Source organism: Peromyscus californicus, unplaced genomic scaffold, assembly GCF_007827085.1.
Source record: "Peromyscus californicus insignis strain IS unplaced genomic scaffold, ASM782708v3 Scaffold_14__1_contigs__length_90479793_seg_2, whole genome shotgun sequence".
Taxonomy (NCBI): domain Eukaryota; kingdom Metazoa; phylum Chordata; class Mammalia; order Rodentia; family Cricetidae; genus Peromyscus; species Peromyscus californicus.
Genome location: NW_026294436.1, coordinates 66,347,689 through 66,368,797, shown reverse-complemented (window position 1 = coordinate 66,368,797; position 21,109 = coordinate 66,347,689). Strand labels below are relative to the sequence as shown.

Below are 21,109 nucleotides of genomic sequence, written 5' to 3'. Positions count from 1 at the left end.
TACCAGCGAATCTGTTCATATCTTTTCAACCAAACTGAGAAAAGAAGAATTTTTCTTTAAAATTTCCTAATCAGCCGGGCGGTGGTGGCGCACGCCTTTAATCCCAGCACTCGGGAGGCAGAGCCAGGCGGATCTCTGTGAGTTCGAGGCCAGCCTGGGCTACCAAGTGAGTTCCAGGACAGGCGCAAAGCTACACAGAGAAACCCTGTCTCGAAAAACCAAAAAAAAAAAAAAAAAAAAAAAAAAAAAAAAAAAAAAAAATTTCCTAATCAATATAATGATATTTTATCATTTGTTAATCTTTATTATAGAACAATGAAGCTTTACTGATGTCAAACATCCATACCATTGATTAAGGATTAAAATATAGGAAAATAATTATCAGGATAAATGACTGAATCCCAAGCCTAACAGACCCAAGCTGTCTTGGGAAATTTGATGCCTGAATGGCACCTGGCACAAAGCTTCCCAGTCTTCCTTCACTGACAAGATATACATATGTATACATATTATATGTAAATATATTTATATAAAATATTATATTATATAAGTATAAACATATCTCTATCTATATCTATCTATCTATCTATCTATCTATCTATCTATCTATCTATCTATCTATATATCAGACATGTTAACATGGAAGAGGGCCTCCCTGCTAGACAAAGACCTATGGGCAACTTAGGGAATTCTGAGAGAGAAAGAATTAGTCTTCCCTGGGGATGAGCCCCCAAGTTGGTTAGATCATATCAAGTGGTCAGCCCTGAACTCATGTATATACAAGCAACACTAAATGGACTCAGCAGGTTGAATTTATACATATAACAATAGTAACCATTGAAAAAGAGGCCACAAAATTGAGAGGGATTAAAGGGAAGATACGAGAGGGGGAAACAATGGGATTGTATTTAATTTAATTAAAAAATAAAACGTGTTTAAGAAAAAAAGAAAAACGATATGTTTTCTACTTGGTTGCTTATTATATTGTTTGAAACACATGACAAAATGCTAAGAGTATGCACACTTGTGTCATTTTAAAGCTGTGAAGCTATGCTTTGCAATGTCTTATTGTCACACACACACACACACACACACACACACACACACACACACACACGGATTTTTGTTTGTTTGCTTGCTGAGATGGTGTTTTTCTGGAACAGGATCTTATGTAATTCAGGCTGGTCTTAAAGTTGTGAACCTGCTGCCTTAGCCTCCTAAGTGCTGGAATTGTAGGCATGTCCCACACCCCCAACTGTGACAGTGATATTTATTATGTAATATATTATACACTTGTTCTTTTGCTTTTGTGCTGCTAGGGATTAAACACAAGGCTTCATTCTTCAAAGCACACATACTGCTGCAGGGCTACAGCCCTAGGTTGTAGAATTTAACAACAAGCAACCTAAAGCATTTAGATGGTCCTTCTAGAGAAGGGGTCCTAGCTTGAGGTGTATTGAGTGACAAGGGAGACTTAAAAAAGGCAAAGACAACCTTGTCCAGGTTAAACACAGAGAATGCTGTCAGAGTGCAGTGTGTCTGCATAGGCAACATCTCAAAAGTCATGATCAGCACAGGCAAATGTCACAGAATTTCTTCAGGTGTTTTCTCCACTGCCCAAAGGATACTATAAGTGTCATATAGAATTCAGGAAAAGATTCTGCAGGCTGGGTCTTAGCATAAAGACATCGCAAGCTCACAAACCCTGGGAGTCAAAACTGATTCTGAAATATCTGGAGTTCTACCCATGAAACAACCTTTAAAGGAAAAGAAACTGTAATTACTTGTGGTTATCCCCCCGACCCACCCAAGGCTTTAAACTGTTTCTTGCTTTAGCAAATAATTTCTACCTAAATTCCTTTAACTGTCTTTCTCTGCAGATGTCCGACAGTCAGCCCTTGAGAGAAGGCCAAAGACTGATGGTTCTGCCTTTGGTTGGTAGGAGCCTTGAGACGCACACGTTACCTTTTTCCAGGACAATGATTATATGCAGCCACTTGGACACATTGCTCCTCACTAAATCCATATCGATGCTCTGGAGAGTACAGCCCCTCCACTTCCAGAAAAGTATCCCCCATTCTTCTTGTGCCTCCCATAACAATTTCCTCAACATTAGGTCACACTCAATGTCCGAGATCTCCGACAGCACGATCTGTGTCATCTCTTCCATGTTGAGCGAATGCATATGGGACTGGGAATCATCGTAATATTCCTGGTAGCTTGAGTAGGTTTTCACTTTATGAGTCAAGTTGGAAGCCTCTGCTGTGAAAGTCTTGACCATGTCCTTGGCTTGTGGTACTGGAGTACTGGCGCACACCAGAGCGGGACTTCTTATCTAAGAGCAACAGGAAAAAACGCTCACAGAGGCCAGACTGCTTAGAACACAAACATGGCTTACTGGCAACGTCTTTAGTAAAGAACCTACTTTTTGACATGACAAAGTGAATGAAACTGGAGTATTACAATTTGACCCAAAAGCCTAGAACACTTTTAGAGAAGTTTGGTTTTTGTTGCCCCCTTTTATGCAGTTGTTGAACTTTGCTGCCCTGGTCATTACACTCATTCATAGATAAAGAAAATGCTAAATTCCTGGTAGAGCTTACTCAAAAAGAGATAGAGTGATCTTACGTCTCATTCAACTTCACAAATCATCAAAATTCTGTTTGTGAATCCCAGGGGGTATTAGCTGCTTTTCTGTTGCTGTGATAAACACCAACAACTTATAGAAGTTATATAAGTTGACCAAGGCAACTTATAGAAGAGTTTGGGATAAAAAAAAAAAAAAATCCATCGCACCTGGGCATCAATGACTATGAGTATCATGGATGACAGCCAGAACAGAAAACTGAGAGCTTGCTCTCTCAAGCTCAGGCAGGAGGCAGAGGAGGCAACTGGAAGTGTGAGAGGATTTTACCCTGAAAGCCTATCCATTGACATATTTCTTCCAGCAATGCCACACCTTCTCATCCTCCCCAAACAGTGCCACCAGCTGAGGACCAAGTGTTCAAATGGGGACATTTCTCATTCAAAGCACTACACAAGGTAAATACATTTGGATGAACTTATTTAGCTATGATTCTGCTGAAAATGAATATGTACATGCACAGCACTCCACAAGACTAAAATAAGAATTTTAACAACAACATAAAAAGCACTTACTTTATCTTTTAGGTTACTGACATCTACTCGTAGACCAATAATGTACGATTCCAAACTGTTCCTGAATTTAGTTAGGGTGGCGTCTTTATTCATGGCAACCATCCTCAAAGCTGTTTTCAGATGATTAAACTTCATGAAAAGGATTCTGTAGATGGCAGTCTGCTCTTCAGAAATATCAATCTGGTAATGCCTCACAACAGAATACAGCTGACAAATTGTGGAGAAATCTTTTTCTAATTGAGATACATTTGAGGAAATGTCCTCCAAAAAATTAAAATGGTCCACAAATTCCTCTACTTCTATAGGCTCACAATCCAGTTGGTGCAGTGATGAATCTAAGATCTGAAATTATTAACATGCCAATGATAAGTATGTAATAATTTCACCATCTTAGAAAATATTGGTTTTAACTTGGAATTCTGACTTCTATAAATGTAATTTCAGAAACCAATAACACACAAACTGCACATAACTCTGTGTTTGCTAAATGCTAGAACAGTGACACGATCAAATCCTTCTACCATTAGCAGAAAGTGCTTGAATACAGTTCACATGTAAAATAAATGTTATAACACACACAAAATACTCAATGAATAACTTTAAATAATAAGTGTAATGTAGATTGCAAGAGCGAGGCTGGAATATGAGCAGAATCACAGTCATTCTGACCACCTATATTCCAGATTCTCCAGTACATGGTCCCAATTTAGTGAGAGACTGTCAGACAGGGAACTGAATCTCCAATTATTCTACGATCTCAAATTAGTCTAAGATCAGATATATGGTAAAGTTACAGAATTATGATTCAACCATCATCAGAGAAGCTTCTTCTTGTAATAGATGGCAATTAACACAGAGATCCACAGCTGGCCAAGGTGCAAAGAGTAAGAAACTGGAATGTGTAGCCCTAAATGAGATATCTACACCCACTCCTCCCCTCCAAAGCTCAGGGACTTTTAGAAAAGAGGGGGCAGAGTTGGTGGATGACCTCACGGGTGACCTTCTGGGCACACAGGGAAGTTGCCCTATGAATGTACAGTGATTGTAACTTCGCTCTCAAAACCTGTGAAAGCTCAAGCCAGACAAAATTCCAGAATGGAGAGGGGAGATAAACATCAAGTCCACCCCTAGCTAGGGAGCTATTGGCATTTGATAGCTTTCAGGAGAGAGAGTGAGTCAGTTTTCTTCAATGGTTTGATCCCTGGTAACTCAACTACACTCCAGAGTAGGCTCCAGAGCCAAGAGTAGCTGGGTAACACAGATTGGATTTGATGGGTTAGAGAGAGAGAGAGAGAGAGAGAGAGAGAGAGAGAGAGAGAGAGAGAGAGAGAGAGAGAGAGAGAGAGAGAGAGAGAGAGAGAGAGAGAGAGAGAGAGAGAGAGAGAGAGAGAGCACAAATTTGAGTAGGTAGGATGAGGGGGGTGGATCCAGGAGGAATTAGGGAAGGAGATGAATATGGTCAAAATACATTGCCTGAAATTCTCAAAGAATTAATAAAATCTTATTTTTAAGTAATGAATCATTATAAGTTAAAATGCAAGACAGCATATGGAAACTCTTAGGAAGATAACTCTGTGAATACGTTTCACTGCCCAACTTCCTAGTCCCATGACAGGCACGCTGCCTTCTTCCGCCCTGCTGCCTAGAAGAGGGATGTGATGTTAGAGGTGCTTAGAAGAAGGCACAGTGAGCCCAAAGCAGCCAGTTCTCAATGAGTATGTGGAGTCTCGCAGTAACCCTAGGTTCTCTCTCTGTGTACTACTATTACCTGACGGAGAAATTAGTTCTAACTTGTGTAAGTCCCGGTTCATTTCTTTCGGTGGTGGTGGTGGGTCATATGTAACAGAATCTAGCTAAATTAACATTCGCCTGAAATATCCTGCCTGTCAACGCAGCGCTTCCACACCACGGGTGCTTCTCCTTTAGTAACTAACATTTTTCTTGAAAATTATTCCGGGCCCACTCAGGCTCTGTTAGATAACTTCTGATAAGATTCTATGCTACATTAGACTCTGTATGTACAAGAATGATGCTATCTTCTCAGTGTTATATTGCAGAAGCATAGTCAATGGCCAGCATTAACTTTAGGTTTAAGAAGTATTGGTGGTCTGGCTAAATAAAGGAAAAATGATAGCTGTTATCATAAATTCCAGTCTTTAAGCAGGTCTAGGGTATTACTGAGGATGTTGGTATAGACAATGGCTAGTATACTAGGATCCATATTTGTCCTAGAAACTTAAATTTAGGGTGCCTCCAGATGTTTACATACTCACAGTTTTTCACAGAAGCTTCAAGTGACCGTGGTCTTAGGAATTTGCCCCATAAGAGAACTGCCCCCCAAAGAGCCCTACACACACTGAAAATCCGTCAGCTGTTCAAGATTGTCATAGCCCTCCATAGCATGGTAGGTCTTATGTGCTAACTGAGGGGATGATGCACAAACAAACATCTAAAATAATACCAGATAGTGATGCATGCTAAAAAGACAAAACAGAAGATGGAAAGTGACATGGGATGCAAATTTCAGTGTAATCACAGTTCTCAAATGAGTGCTGGGGAGATTGCTGAGTTGGGTAAAGCACTCGTTATGGTCTGTGAGGAATCAAGTTTGGATCTTCATACATTATGCAAAACCAGACACAGTAGCACGCATATCTGTAACCCCAGGGCTCCCAGTACCAGACCAAGAGGAGACAGAAGACTTCTCAGAAGTCCAAGGGCCTCTAGCCTGCTTTATGCTATACAAACAAGAGACACAATTTCAAACAAAGAGGAAGACAAGCTAACACCTGAAGTTGCCCTCTGACCTCCACATGCATGCCATAACACACACATGCAGGTCACATTCACATATGTGAATGCACACACACACACAAAGATGAAGGTTAAAAACAAAAGCAAATATAGTCACACCACTTTCGGAACTTCTGAGGATAATACTTCTGTGTATTTTCGAGTGTGTGTCTTAAAGTTATAATCTAATCCAAAATCTTCTTATGGAAAAGGAAAGGCTTAAAGACTTACTTCCAATAGATTTGCACTTTTTTCCTCAATTGCATAACGTAACAAGTCGTAGCTCATCTCTATGATGATATCAACATACGGTAAGCATGTTAATTGATAATCCAAACTTTTCACACAAAAAATTCCAAGGCGCATTTCAATAGCCATCGTCACAATCTGCTTTAGGTAGCTTCTGAATTTATGTATTATAGCTTTAAACTCTGGTGACGTTAAGATCCCCATATATGGCAGTTTCAGACTCATGACTTTGGCCTTTTCTACCATGTAACAATACTTTAGAAACCTGCAGCTGTAATCGCTAACCAGGCCCATTGAATTACCAATAATCGTCAGCAGACTCACAATCTATGAATGAAATTGATACAATAGTCAGAACACTCGATCTGTGAATGAAAATGATATAGTCAGCACACTCAATCTGGGAATGAAAATGTTACTCAAAACTTTTATCGTAGGTGTGGAAATGTATAGTTTGACAAGCTGATAGCTTCTGTTAAATAACGGTCTTTGTACAATTCATTCTGTTTGGAGCTGGAATTAAATATTGAAATATGTTGGAAACAAGACTAAGATAACTAACACTTGACTTTTACGCAAAGCCTACTCAGATATTTAACTTTGTAAGCAAGGTGTTAATTAAACTATGTATTACAGAGACCAGCTATCTATTTCACTGCTTGTCACCCGATTTTTAAGTGTCTGCTCTTAAAAATAGCCCCAGAGAAAGCCAGTCCTATGCATTTACAACTTCACCTAGTTCTTAAGACATAGTTGTTTTGGACAGGACAGAATCCAGACACAAGTTGCTGAGATAATTACATTCTACTGTCAATTTGGACAAAAAAAAAATACAGTTAGGTGGTAAGGGAAGGGCTGGGGAATGGCAAGTCAACATATTGGCAAGCCAATGTTATCAAAGAACTGTAGGGAAGAAAACTCATTTCTATAGTGGAAATTTGAAAAACTGGTAAGTAGAGATCAGAGACCACAGGGAAAACAAATCTAGGGCCACACTGGGATGGTTATTCCTTTGCCATGAACTAGGATGTTCTGAAGTTTTCCACACATCCTATTCATACAATAATTTCAATGGGGTTCTGCTCCCTTACCAACCACTTTTAACACATATTATCTTGAAACTTGAAACTTACTTTGTTTTGGTAGTCAACATCTGTTTCAAAGAGGATATAGAAATCTGGCCATCGGGTCTGCTTCTTATATTTGATTACACCTCCCGTCTCAGACAAATCCGGAACTGAAACCAAATCAGTAAGGGCAGACAGGCGAGGATCTCGGTGAAAAGGAGTGATTGTGGCTGGAACACAGCATTGAATAGTTAGGATTTCCAGAAGGCTCTCAGAAGCAACATTTAAAAAATTAGCCACAACAGCTAGTCCTGTTAAAAACTGACAAGAGTGACTTAATGAGCAGACGTTAGTCTGTATTGACGGAGGGATTCACAGACATGTGCAAAGGTTTGCATTTAACATTATAAATACAAGGGACTGTCACAGACAGTGAGCTGTGGTAGAAGCAGTCATGCTGAAAATAGAGAATCTGAGAATATTATCTTCTGTGTGGAAAGTGTCATACCACTGTGAGCACACAAGCACGACAACAACAGTTTACCCCCAACTTCCCTTCACCCCCAACAAAGAGAGGAAACTTCAGCCTATCTTTACAGCTTACTCAAATCAATCCAAGATGAAGCCTCCATCTAAACATAGAGTACCAACGGATGGACCCCTAGAGGAAGATAGTGTGACCCCGAATTAAGGGAGTTCTTTTATTCTGTTTTTTTTCTCTTTTTTAAATTTTTTCAATTCATTTTACATACCAACCACGCATACCAACTACAGTTACCACTCCCTCCCCTCTTCCTGTTCCCCCCACACCTCCTCCAACCCACCCCCATCCACTCCTCAGAAAGGGTAAGGCCTCCTATGGGGAGTCAACAAGGCCTGGCAAGTTCAGGAGCAAGCATCCCCTCCACCTCCTCCACCCCCCACCCCACCCCCAGTGCATCAAGGCTGAGAGAGGCATCCCACCATGTGGAATGGGCTTCAAAAAGCCAGCTCATGCACCAGGGACAGATCCTGGTCCCACAAACAGGCCAGGCTACAAAACTGTCGCCCACATGCAGAGGTCCTAGTTTGGTCCCATCATGGCTCCCCAGCTGTTGGTCTAGTGTCCCTGAGCTTCCACAAGTTTGGGTCATCTGTCTTTGTGGGTTTCCCTGTAGTGATCTTGATACCCCCTTGCTCCTATAATCCTTCTTCCTTCTCTTCAGCTGGTAGCTCAGCCTGGTGCTTGGATGTGGGTTTCTGCATCTGCTTCCATCAGTTACTGGATGAGGGTTCTATGATGATAGTTAGGGTATTCACCAATCTGATTACAGGGGAAGGCCAGTTCAGGCACCTTCTCCACTACTGCTAGGGGTCTTAGCTGGGGTCATCCTTGTGGATTCCTGGGAATTCCCCTAGCGTCAGGTTTCTCCCTAGCCCCATGATGGCTCCCTCTATTGAATGTTCTCTTTCATCGCTCTCCCACTCCATCCCTCCCCCAACTCAGCCATCCCATTCCCTCATGTTCTCATCCCCCCTCCCCTCCCCTTTACTACCCATTTACCCAGAAGATCTCATCTCTTTTCCCTTTCCAAGGCGATCTATGCATCCCTCTTAGGGTCCTCCTTGTTACCTAAATTCTCTGGAGCTGTGGATTGTAGTCTGATTATCCTTTGCTTTACATCCAGTATCCACTTATGAGTGAGTACATACCATGTCCTTGCAGTGTGATTGAGCATCCCTTGGGTATATGCCCAAGAGTGGTAGTGCTGGGTCTTGAGGTAGATTGATGCACAGTTTTCTGAGAAAATGCCATACTGATTTTCAAAGTGGCTGTTCAAGGTTTTTCTCCCACCAGCATTGGAGGAGTGTTCCCCTTACTCCATCTACATCCTCTCCAACATAGGCTGTCATCTGTGTTTTTGATCTTGGCCATTCTGACAGGTATAAGATGATATCTCTGAGTCATTTTGATTTGCATTTCCCCGATGAATAAGGATATTGAGCAATTCCTTAAGTGTCTTTCAGTCATTTGAGATTCTTCTGTTGAGAATTCTCTGTTTAGATCTGTACCCTATTTTTTAATTGGATTATTTGGTATTTTGATGTCTAGTTTCTTGAGTTTTTTATATACTTTGGAGATCAGTCCTGTCAGATGTGGGATTGGTGAAGATCTTCTCCCATTCTGTAGGCTGTTGTTTTGTCTTATTTATGGTGTCCTTTGCCTTACAGAAGCTTTTCAGTTTCAGGAGGTCCCTTTTATTAATTGTTGTTCTCAGTGTCTGTGCTACTGGTGTTATATTTGGGAAGTGGTCTCCTGTACCGATGTGTTCAAGGCTACCTTCCACTTTCTCTTCTATCAAGTTCAGTGTAACTGGATTTATGTTGAGGTCTTTGATCCACTTGGACTTGAATTTTGTGCATGGCGATAGATATGGATTTGTTTGCAATCTTCTACATTTTGACATCCAGTTTATGCCAGCATCATTTGTTGAAGATGCTTTCTTTTTTCCATTGTACAGTCTTGGCTTCTTTGTCAAAAATCAGGTTTTCATAGATGTGTGGATTAATGTCAGGGTCTTCAAGTTGATTCCATTGGTCCATGTGTCTGTTTTTATGCCAATACCAAGCTGTTTTTATGGCTCTATAATAGAGCTTGAAATCAGGGATGGTGATACCTCTGGAAGTTACTATATTGTACAGGATTGTTTCAGCTATCCTGGGTTTTTTTGTTTTTTCATATGAAGTTGAGTATTGTTCTTTCAAGGTCTGTGAAGAGTTGTATTGGGATTTTGATGGGGATTGCATTGAATCCATAAATTGCTTTTGGTAAGATTGCCATTTTTATTTATGTTGATCCTCCTATCCAAGAGCATGGGAGAGTTTTCCATTTTCTGATATCTTCAATTTCTTTCTTCAAAGACTTAAAGTTCTTGTCATTCAGGTCTTTCACTTGTCTGGTTAGAGTTACCTCAAGATATTTTCTATTATTTATGGCTATTGTAAAGTGTGTTGTTTCTCTGATTTTTTTTCTCGGCCCATTTATCATTTGTATATAGGAGGGCTACTGATTTTTTTGAGTTAATCTTGTATCCTGCCACATTACTGAAGATGTTTATCAGCTGTAGGAGTTCCCTGGTAGAATTTTTGGGGTCACTTAAGTATACTATCATGCTGTGGCTATTGCTCTGTATAAATAAAACACTGATTGGCCAGTGGCCAGGCAGGAAGCATAGGCGGGACAAGGAGAGAGGAGAATTCTGGGAAGTGGAAGGCTGAGAGGGAGAGACCTGCCAGCCACTTCCATGACAAACAAGATGTAAGGTACCGGTAAGCTACGAGCCACGTGGCAACTTATAGATTAATAGAAATGGGTTAATTCAAGATAGAAGAAGTAGATAACAAGAAGCCTGCCATGGCCATACAGTTTATAAGTAATGTAAGTGTCTGAGTGATTATTTTATACGTGGGTTGTGGGACTGCGGGGCTTGGTGGGACCTGGAGAGAAGCTCTTCAGCTACACTATCATATCATCTGCAAATATTGAAAGTTTGACTTCTTCCTTTCCAATTTGTATCCCCTTGATCTTCTTTTGCTGTCTTATTGCTCTAGCTAGCACTTCAAGTACTACATTAAATAGATATGGGGAGAGTGGACAGCCTTGTCTTGTTCCTGATTTAAGTGGAATCTCTTTGAGTTTCTCTCTATTTAATTTGATGTTGGCTGTCAGTTTGCTGTAAATTACCTTTATTATGTTCAGGCATGTTCCTTATATCCCAAATCTCTCCAAGACCTGATAAAGGAACTTTTTAAAGGCTGACAATACAGCATTGGCAAATGTTAGGAAAACCCAGAAAGCTGCATGTACCACAGGTAGGAATATAACGTAATCCTGCTAAACTGAAAACATAATCTAAGAATTCAAATACAATTAAACATATAGCACAGATATGTAAACAGAAGAGAGGGACAACTATTCCTTATAGAAGAATCCTGAGTGACCAATGTGTGAGGAATTAGAGGAACAGGAACTCCTCTTAGGAAGTCACGGTTGACTAGTGCAGGACTTTTTACTGAGAAATGCTAAAATTAATGGGTGCATTTTTTTTTAAGCAGAAACATGATATTTGTATTATCTTATGATTAGCTTACTAGTAACAAGATGCGCAACCTCTTGGGCTACTGACCTGAGATAGTGAAAGGATGACCAACTATTACAACATCCCTGACCCAAATGTATCATCTCAAAACTTACCATGTGACAACAGCAGACAAACCAAACTGATGTATCTTTATGTGATAACTAACTGGTACACTAAAAAGAAATTCCTAAAGGTAAAAAAGACAAGAAAAGGAACTATCATAGATCGGAAGACTCAAGAGTCAAGTGAAATGTACGACTGTGGACTCTGGATCCTGGAACAGAAAACTGACATCAGCGAAGCAGCTGGATCCAGTCATTTCATTAGCACTACTCTACAGTTGGCTGGGCAGTTCTGGCAATTACAGTATGGGTAGAGAGAGCATATGAAAAGCATACAAGAATGCTCTACTACGCTTGTGACTTTCATAGAAGACTCAAATTATTTTATAATGAAAATTTCAAAAAAATCAAATGACAAAAACATTTTATATTGAGGAAAAAAGACATGGAAGTGGTCAGATGTTTTAACCCAAGAAACAACGACCTAAAAATAAAAGAAGGAAAGAAAATCTAAATGGCAAAAGGAATCTATCCATAGAAAGACTGACAGAGTATGTACTTCTTCATAATTAATCTCCCTACCTTAAGTTTAAGGAACATTAGTACAGAATGATACATGTCTATAATTTCTATAGAGAAGTAGTTAATTCCAGGTGATAAATACTGGGCGAAATAAATGTGTAGTGTTAAAAGCTAGAAGGCAGTGGGGCAGATCTACAGGTGCCTGAACTTAGCAAACTATGTCTATGACAAATGAGTTGATAAGGGTCCTATTAGTTTAACTTTTTTCCTTAAAACTTATTGTGAGAAATTAACAAATTCTTTGGCCAAGGAAGTCATTGCCATGTAACCTCAAATTATATACATATTGCTGAAAATAATCATTTAAATGTTATTCAAGGTGAAAACAAGACCTATGCAATGCTATGAAATAAAATTCAGATAACTCAAGCCTCAAATTGCTTGCCCAATTCTTATCTGTTATGCATTCTTTATATGCATGCAGTCTAATCTTGGTTGTCAATTTGACTATGTCTATAATCGATAATTTACTAAAAGCCAAACAGCTAAACACATCTGTGAGGGAGTTCCTTGATTGGATTATTTGAGATGGGAAGACCCAACCTAAATCTGGGCCACCCCTCCTAGTGGCAGCCCACATAAAAGGACATGGAAGAAGGAAGCTTTTGCTTTTTGCCTGCTCGCTGTCACTGTCTCTGGCAAGTTCATCTATCCTGTTCCCGAGGCATTCCTTCTCTGCTATTAGAAACTACTTCTTTGAAGACCAGCAGCTCTCTAGGACTTCCCTGGGACTCCAACAACCAACTGGAGCTGCTGGGACATCCAGCCTCATGGACTGAACAACTACCACTGGGAGACATATATGCACACACACACAAACTCATTCTATCAGTTCTGTTCCTTTAGAAATCTCTGAGTAACACCATATGTACACACACACACACACACACACACACACACACACACACACACACACACCCCTTCAAGTAATTCCATATTAACATTGCTTGATCCTAAACACTGGAATTCATGGTCTCTTATTTATCACTGACTAAGAGCATCAGATAATAATCAATTTAAAAAGATTACCAAAGAAGCCACTAAGCCTTTCAAATACTTACTTATATATTGTTCTATAGTTGCTAACACATTTTGGAATTGTGTTGAAAACTCCAGTCTGTTGGGTTGTATAAAGAGGTTTGTTGGGAATTCAGAAAATCTGAGAGAAAACAATAAATAAAAGTATATTCAAGGGAATACCGTACCCAACAAAATATAGCTACTTACAAAAAAGTCTCATACTTACTTATTATAGATGTGCCCTTGCTCAGACTCAAGCAGGAGTCCTGTGTCTATTAGAATTCATTGAGAGAAAGAGAAAGTAAAAATTGCTAAACATTTTAAAATGCTAGATAACAACTTAATATATGTTAGTATTTTCTAAATATCCTGAGAGTCAACTATAGAGACCGGCTGAAAGGGGTATACCATCAGTGGACCCCAACTCTGATACCAAGAAAGGAAGTCTCAGATAGAGCCCCAGATCCTTTTTTTCCCCCTGCAGATATGGGAGATAAATCAGGGCCTCACACATGCTAGGCAAACACTCTACCACTGAGTGGCACCCCTGCTCAAGAATCCGTACTTTTAGCAGCCAGTCCAGGTGAGCTCATCCTGATAAAGAGGGCCCAGAAGTCCCTGGGTGAGAGATCCTTCATGATTCAAGGTAAAAATGATATTCTCACTCACATGTGCCACAGGTTATGACCCATGTTCTACCACTTCTCGCCTTTGCAAGTACGAACATCACACTAGAGAAACTAATAAGGTGTAAATTATTTTTCTTTCCCTTATTCTTTCCAGTTGCCAGTATGCTTCTTTTTGTTTTACCTGAAAGGATGCGTCTGAGGAGGGTACCAAACTTGCTCGGCTGATTGTACCTCGTGAGCAGGTCTTCACTTGGGTTTCTCACAGACCTTCTGCTTTCAGACAGATCATCATCATAACATGACAGAGTTTCGTCAAGGCTCTGTTTAGACTTCGGACCCTTCTCTTCAGTCTCCTCTGGAGACTCATCCGAAGAAGGAATTTTCATACATAGGTTTACTTCAAATATTGGTGCATATGTTTTCCTGAAATCCATCTCCACTTTCCCTCTATTTAAAATCTAATTTAGCAAATATGCCCACAAGACAAGAACAAAATAAAGTAGGACATTTGTGATAATAAAACTTAAATCGTGTTATAAATTATATTTACATGTTAAAAAGCAAATAAATAAAATATGAATTAATTTCAGTGGAAAATTCGAGATAGGCATTATTATAGCTTTTTACAATGAGAGAAAAAGGCATATATATGTATGCGTGTGCGTGTGTGTGTGTGTGTGTGTAGCAAACAATCATTAATTGAATTTTTAATTCTGATATTTGCTATCTATCTTATATCAAAATTTGCTTTAATGTTTCTAAGGTGCATCTTACCACATCAATATTAGTGTCTGGTTTGCATTCTGAATTTTGAACAGGAGGAGGAGGTACGTTTGAATTAACGAATCCTTCGTCATCATCAGATATCTTTCTAGAAAAGATCTTTCTTGCTCTAGATTAAGAAATGGGAGGGAGATTTATTTTTGAAATCACATATTTTAATGTTTAATATGAGAATATGTAAACTTAGCAAGCAAGAAAGGAGGAATCAGAAAGAGAAAGAAAGAAAGAAAGTGAGAAAGTTAGCAATGTGGGGAAGGGCTGGGATGATGACTCAGTCCTTTGCCTCGCAAGTGTGAAGCCCTGAGTGTGAATCGCCAGACCCCACATAAGAAGCCAGGCATGGGTGCAACACATCTGTACTCCCAGTGGTGGGAATATAGGAGTGAGAAACAGACAGACCTCTGGACACTTGCAGGCTAACTAGCCAGACCTACATGGTAAGATTCCAGGCCAATACAAGACTTGGTCTCACACAAAAAGGTGGAAGGCACCTGCAGACAAACATTCCAGGTTGTCCTCTGACCTCCACGTGTCGGTGCCATGCACATGTTCATCAGCACCCACACACGCATGCACATCCACACCCAAACATACACATACAGACAAATAGGGTAAGAAAGCAGTTTGGCTGGACCTTTCTTCAAAGAGGTACAAGTTGATGATAAGCATCAGGAAAGGTACTTAAAATCACTAATAGTTAGGAAAACAAATCGAAATCATAAGAGATTACCTCATACTCACTGGACTGGCCTTGCGGGCCGCAAGAATATATCATAGAGATTCAGCAGTGTATTAAAGCTGAACTTTGACCGGCCAAGGGTCTGTCAAAAGGCAAAGCCATTTATTATGAATATTTGGTGTTACCCAGCCTTTAATATTTCAGCTGTCTAACTGCCCTGCTGAGTTTAGGAGACAAGCTGGCTGGAAGACACCTAGCTTTGTTTCCTGTACTAATGAAGCTCAGACCATCCCGTGGCCTTGAGGAGGCCTAGTGGTTCTCCAGAGCACTTTCACTGAGAACAAAAGAGGTTTTTACATATCAAGGTGAGAGATAAAACAACATTCCTGAGGAGACTGGGAACCACATACCCAGGGAAAGAAAAGGCAGATATTTTCTGTAGACAGGGAGAGAACAGCACGGAGAAGAGAAAAGAGAACGGAAGAACTAGACGGGTAAGAACTTGAGAGGAACAAACTGAGATGGGGAAGAACTAGATTGTAGGGCTAGAAGAGAGGACTAGAGGAATGAGATGGAAGAGGAGGAAGAGCCAGATGGGGAAGTACTAGCTGGGTAAGAACAAGCTGAAAAGGACCTAGATGAGGCAGAATTAAGAGAATTAAGATAGAACTTAGAGGGAGCAATAGATAAATATAGAGAGAAATCAGGCAAGAAAGGAGCTAGAGATGAGAACAGAACTGAAGCTGGGTATAAAGGATGTTATGCCAGAGGAATTAAAGCAAGGGGACTATTGAGCTCGGTGTGCTGAGATTCGATTTCCCAAAAATAGTCCTCACTGTTAGTAGTTCTCTCTCCTGAGCCCCTGGGATGTATAATATTAAGGCTGGTCCTGCTAATATTATACAAGAGACTGGATCCATGTTGGTGAAAATATTAGAACCTAGGACATTCCTGCTACGGACTAGACTGTTGCAGACATTGTTGTGAGAAACTGTAGAGATGTTTCTCAAAACGTTAAATATAGGATCCAGAAATTCTAAGTATACACATCAAGGAACTGAAATGAGGTGTTCAGGTGTGCACAGCTGCATTCTAATCATAGTCCACAGGGGAGAAATCTAACAGGTCAGTGGAGAAGTACAAGGTGCTGCCCACAGATAACAGCATTATTTAGTCTCGAAAGGGAATTAAATTCTGATACATGCTTCAACATGGATGGGCCCTAAAGATATTACTATAAATGAAATATGCCAGACAAAAAGAGCAATAGTTATGATTACAGATATGCAAGGTACCTGGAATGAATAAATTCTTAGAAAGGTGCCATGCTAGAAAGGGAGGGGCGTTAATGTGGAGTTTTTGTAAAAGATTCTCGAAGTGGATGGTGGTGACTGTACAACACTGTGAAAGTATGTGATGATACTGAACAGCACATTTCAGATGACATCTTCCATGTTATTCAGATTTCAACCTCATAAAAAATGATACCTCACTTTAGCAGGAAGAGGAACGAAACAGAAAACAACCCAGGATTAAGTCTGAACTAGGGGAGGACAGAAAAATAGAGTATATTATAGGGAATGTCCATCAGCAAGGGGCTGCACACTGAACCCAGAGCCTCACTCATCCTGACATGTGCTCTATGATAAACTCCGCTCTCTGTCCCTAGAGGAAATGACTTGAACCACTGTAGTCAGAAAGATGGGGAGAACTCATAAACAAACCGAAAAAGTTACTTCCAATACACGGAGGTTGAGGGTGTCTGATGGGAAATAAGAGATGAGTACAGCCAGAACCATCTAGTCCTACCTAAAGAGCCAAATTAGAAAAACAGGAAACTGGACAAAGAGGAAAGATCAAAACTACTGCAAAATTAACAGTAAGTATAAATGTAATTTAAGGTATGGGATCAAGTACATAAACCAGGCAGGTGGTGGTGGCTCATGCCTTTAATCCCAGGACTCTGGGAGGCAAAAGCAGGCGGATCTCTGTGAGTTCAAGGCCAGCCTGGGTTACAGAGCGAGATCCAGGACAGGCACTAAAACTACACAGAGAGACCCTGTCTCAAAAAACCAAAACCAAACAAACAAAAAGTCAAAAACAAGTACACAAACCATCTTGTTTTCCTTCTCAAGAGACAGAAACTCTTTGGCTGGTTTAAAATTCAAAATCAAATTACGTTTCTAAAGTCCCTCATAAAAAACTAACAGAGGAGCCACTTCCAAAACAGATGCAAGTAAGATCCAAATGGTCCACCAGTTATAAAGCCCCACAGGAGATTAGAAGTTACTAACACATGTTTGTGTTAGTGTGAGTGGAGGCCATGGAGCTGGGGATCTCCTCGAGGCTGGCACAAGCCCTCGCATGCACAATCCCTGCTGTATGGAGGAAACAAAGAATTGAGAAACAGATCTCAAATATCTGCAGATTGGAGCATAACCTCATTGCAGAATAACCTTAACCCAGAGGTGTTAACATCACAGGTGACAGATCTGTATTGTGTAGGCTGGAAATCACTAGAAAGGTACAAAATTAAGTGAAAATGAAAACAACACACATACATACATACGTACGTACAGACAGACAGACAGACAGACAGACACAGACACAGACACACACACACACACACACACACACACACACACACACACACACCACACCCACACACCAAACAAACAAACAAAATCTGAGATATTGCTGCCATGAGGACCAGTCTTTAGCAGCTCAGGGATTGAGGGGGATCCACAGAGTCGGCAAACTAATCATTCAACTTGACTTTTCTATCTCAGGGGGCAAAACTTAACTCTCTGGGTCCAGCAGAAAAGAGAAAACACACACACAGCTTTAGGGGCTGGCTCTCTATCATCTTCTCTCTTCTTTATTTCTTTTCTTACCTCTATCTAGATGTGTCCCTTCTGTCTCTCTAGATATCTTCCTCCTAACTTTATTTTTTTCTGTTATAGCTTCTATATCACAGCCAAATCTTTCAAGCAGTATAAAAATTACAATGGGGTTACATTCTAGTTTTTAAGTTAATGAGCACAATGAATACAAGTAACAAACATGTTTTCCATATTCCTTACGTGATTAAACATTTTACATATTACAGGTGAAAATCAAATTATCCCCAAGAACCCACATACATTCATGTCCAAGCAACTTGTTATAGATTATCAGAGTGTAAGTAAGGAAGGTATTTTTCTCAGCCAGTTCTTTTACTGGCAGGCTGCATTTTGTGGCTCAAAGAAAGAATCAATCACTTTACTATTTATCTCAAAAAGTAGTCTTATAAAAATTCTAAAAGAAACACAAATCTTAACTTTTATATATGAAAAACAATCAGTCATCTCTACTTTAAATCCTCAGGGTGCATACCCATTCATGAACAACTCTTTTATATCAGGAAATCCTGAGGGCAGAAATGATTTCAAAGAATTAATCATCACCCTTGATTCCAATCCATCATGGCAAGAAAGGCACATCAGCTGATAATAACCAGGGTGTCTTTATTCTTGTTTCTTGACCTCAACAAGTCCCTCACTCAACTGCTTTTCTAAACTTTAAATTGTTCCCCAAGATTTTCTACCTCAAAGCTATTAACAAAAACTTCTTAACCTAACCGTAAGTCATTATTTTAAGCTTTGTTTTAGCTATGATGCACACCAAAAACCTTGAACACATCTCCCAACATTAAAAGAACTTAAGCTAGCCTAGCTTCTGGGACATACTTGTTTTCCTTAATAATTAACCTAAGACACAGTCTGTACGGCTCCTCAAGAGAAACTCACATAAGTCCTAGCTGTATGATACTTCCTTAGTCCTATTTTCTATCCTCTGTAGCCCTTACTTTATCAGGGGCAACACCCTATCCTGCCTTTACCTATATTAATTTTCCCACCCAACTAACCTCTATCATAATACCTCACTATAGTTGTTAAAAACCCTTAATCATCAAAATTCTATTTAGACTAACACCATTATTGTACAAAATCATTGCTTCAATTAAACAGTACAGCTTAAGAGGAAATCACCTTATAATAATCCACAGGTAAAAATGCCCAGTAGAATGGGATATTTCCATGAGATAATCACACTACATTAAAGGCAGTGGGAAACCCACACCCATTCACACCATGCTGGATACCAGAGAAAAATGGCAGAGGCAAACATGTAAAGACACAGCAATAGCAAGAGACATTCCGGAGCTGATGCCCTCAGGGCCTTGCCTATCCAAGGTTCACCCATCGGTGCTTTGCTTCCTGGTGGGCTGATCTCCCGAAGCTTAATTACCACCTGCTGCTTCTCTGACATGACCACTAGCATTGAGACACATTAAAACCAGCTCTATGAGGGAAATTCATAGCTCAGAGTATTTACATTAAAAAAAAATTAGCTGGGTGGTGGTGGCATATGCCTTTAGTCCCAGCATTTGGAAGGGAGAGGTAGGCAGATCTCTATGAGTTCAAGACCAGCATGGTCTGCAGAGTGAGTTTTAGGACAGTCGAGGCTACACAGAGAAACTCAGTCTCAAAAAAAAAACCAAAAACCAAGAGCAAGGTGGGGGAGAGGGAGAGAGAGATATTGAAATTGATTTAGACAATGGGGGTAGGTGGGAGGAAGACAGGAGGCAGATCCCAGAAACTCTTCAATATTGAAAGCCCAAAGAAATGCAGAAAACACAGAGAGAGGAAGCCTTGTTGAATATATTATAGTTTCCAAAGATAAAAGTAGTGGCTCTAAGCATGGTCTGATGGCACATATCAGCAACTCCAGCACTCAGGGAAATGACACAGGAGGATCATGAGTTTGAGTCCAGGTTAGGTTACATAATGAGTCCAAAGTAAACCTCATAGTACACAGTGAGACCTTTTCCCAAAATGGAAAAAAAAAAAAAAAAGAGTACACAGAAAGGAATGTCATGGAATCTTCAACTGTAACAACTAATGGGGTTCTCTGAGCAATGAGTTCCTTTCCTCGGGAACCTTCTTTTACAGACCAGGACAGCCTGTCTTTTTTAAATGTAGAAATCCAAAATGGGTCTGACTGGATCCCATGCAAAGATATTGGAAAAATAAAATATCTCAAGAGTCTCACATTTCACTCTCTAGACTCTATGTTAAGTGACAATATCCCCCATTAGGGGAGTTTACAGCTTTAAGTGCCTACATTTAAAAACAACCACAAAGAACAAGCAAATGAGTTGCTTAATGATGTAACTCAAAACTTCAGAAAAACAACAACAAGCCAAACCCAACCCACTAGATAGCAATAAGTAATAAGAATCAGAGCCAAACTTAATAGAAACAAAGGAAAAAAAAAACCAACAGCAAATCTAAGAGCTGATTCTTTGGGATGATAAACAAGATTGATAGACTCTTGGCCCAACTAACCAAAGAGAGGACAACCCAAATGAACAGAATCAGAAATAAACATGGAGACATAATAACAGACACCAGTGGAATTCAAAATATTTTAAGAGAATACTGTGAAAACCTATACTCCATTAAATTGGAAAACTTAAAGGAAATGGACAAGTTTCTAGGTTTAGCCAAACCACAAAATTAGATGAAGACGAGACCGCACTCCAAAGAGAACCATAGCAAAGGAAGACATTGAGACAGAGAGGGGAAAACCCGTCTTTTTGTGCCAGTCTATATATGATTTCCTTACCATGTAAACTAAGTGACCATTCGCTAACTCACTCACTGGGCGACAGATTCAGCAGCAGCTACCCTGCACTGTTCTGCCCTAGCCCGTTATTTTCAGTAGCGTGTAAAAGAGTGGGATGGGGCTGTGTAGCAATCATATTAAGGCATAACCTGTTTGTGCTGAAGTGGTCATGTTTTCAAGGTGTGAAACCCATTTCACACACAGTGAAGGCAGTCTGTCATGGACCTTGAATTGAGGCCATATGTGAATCCTCATTGGCCAAGGGTACTTACTATAAAGAATGACCCACAGGTAC

At 40.0% G+C, this 21,109-nt stretch overlaps 1 protein-coding gene across 1 annotated transcript in view; it reads right to left on the bottom strand.

Annotated features, from left to right (window-relative positions):
- Dnah14 (dynein axonemal heavy chain 14) overlaps nucleotides 1-21,109 on the bottom strand; it is a 216,412-nt gene that overhangs the window by 165,497 nt on the left and 29,806 nt on the right. Inside the window, exons 11-18 of the mRNA XM_052736532.1 lie at nucleotides 14,457-14,574; nucleotides 13,864-14,140; nucleotides 13,280-13,325; nucleotides 13,095-13,192; nucleotides 7,335-7,498; nucleotides 6,184-6,528; nucleotides 3,160-3,501; nucleotides 1,966-2,335 (exon numbers count right to left, since the gene is read on the bottom strand). Of these exons, the coding sequence (XP_052592492.1) occupies nucleotides 1,966-2,335; nucleotides 3,160-3,501; nucleotides 6,184-6,528; nucleotides 7,335-7,498; nucleotides 13,095-13,192; nucleotides 13,280-13,325; nucleotides 13,864-14,140; nucleotides 14,457-14,574 (1,760 nt within the window). The remainder of the gene's footprint in view (nucleotides 1-1,965; nucleotides 2,336-3,159; nucleotides 3,502-6,183; nucleotides 6,529-7,334; nucleotides 7,499-13,094; nucleotides 13,193-13,279; nucleotides 13,326-13,863; nucleotides 14,141-14,456; nucleotides 14,575-21,109) is intronic.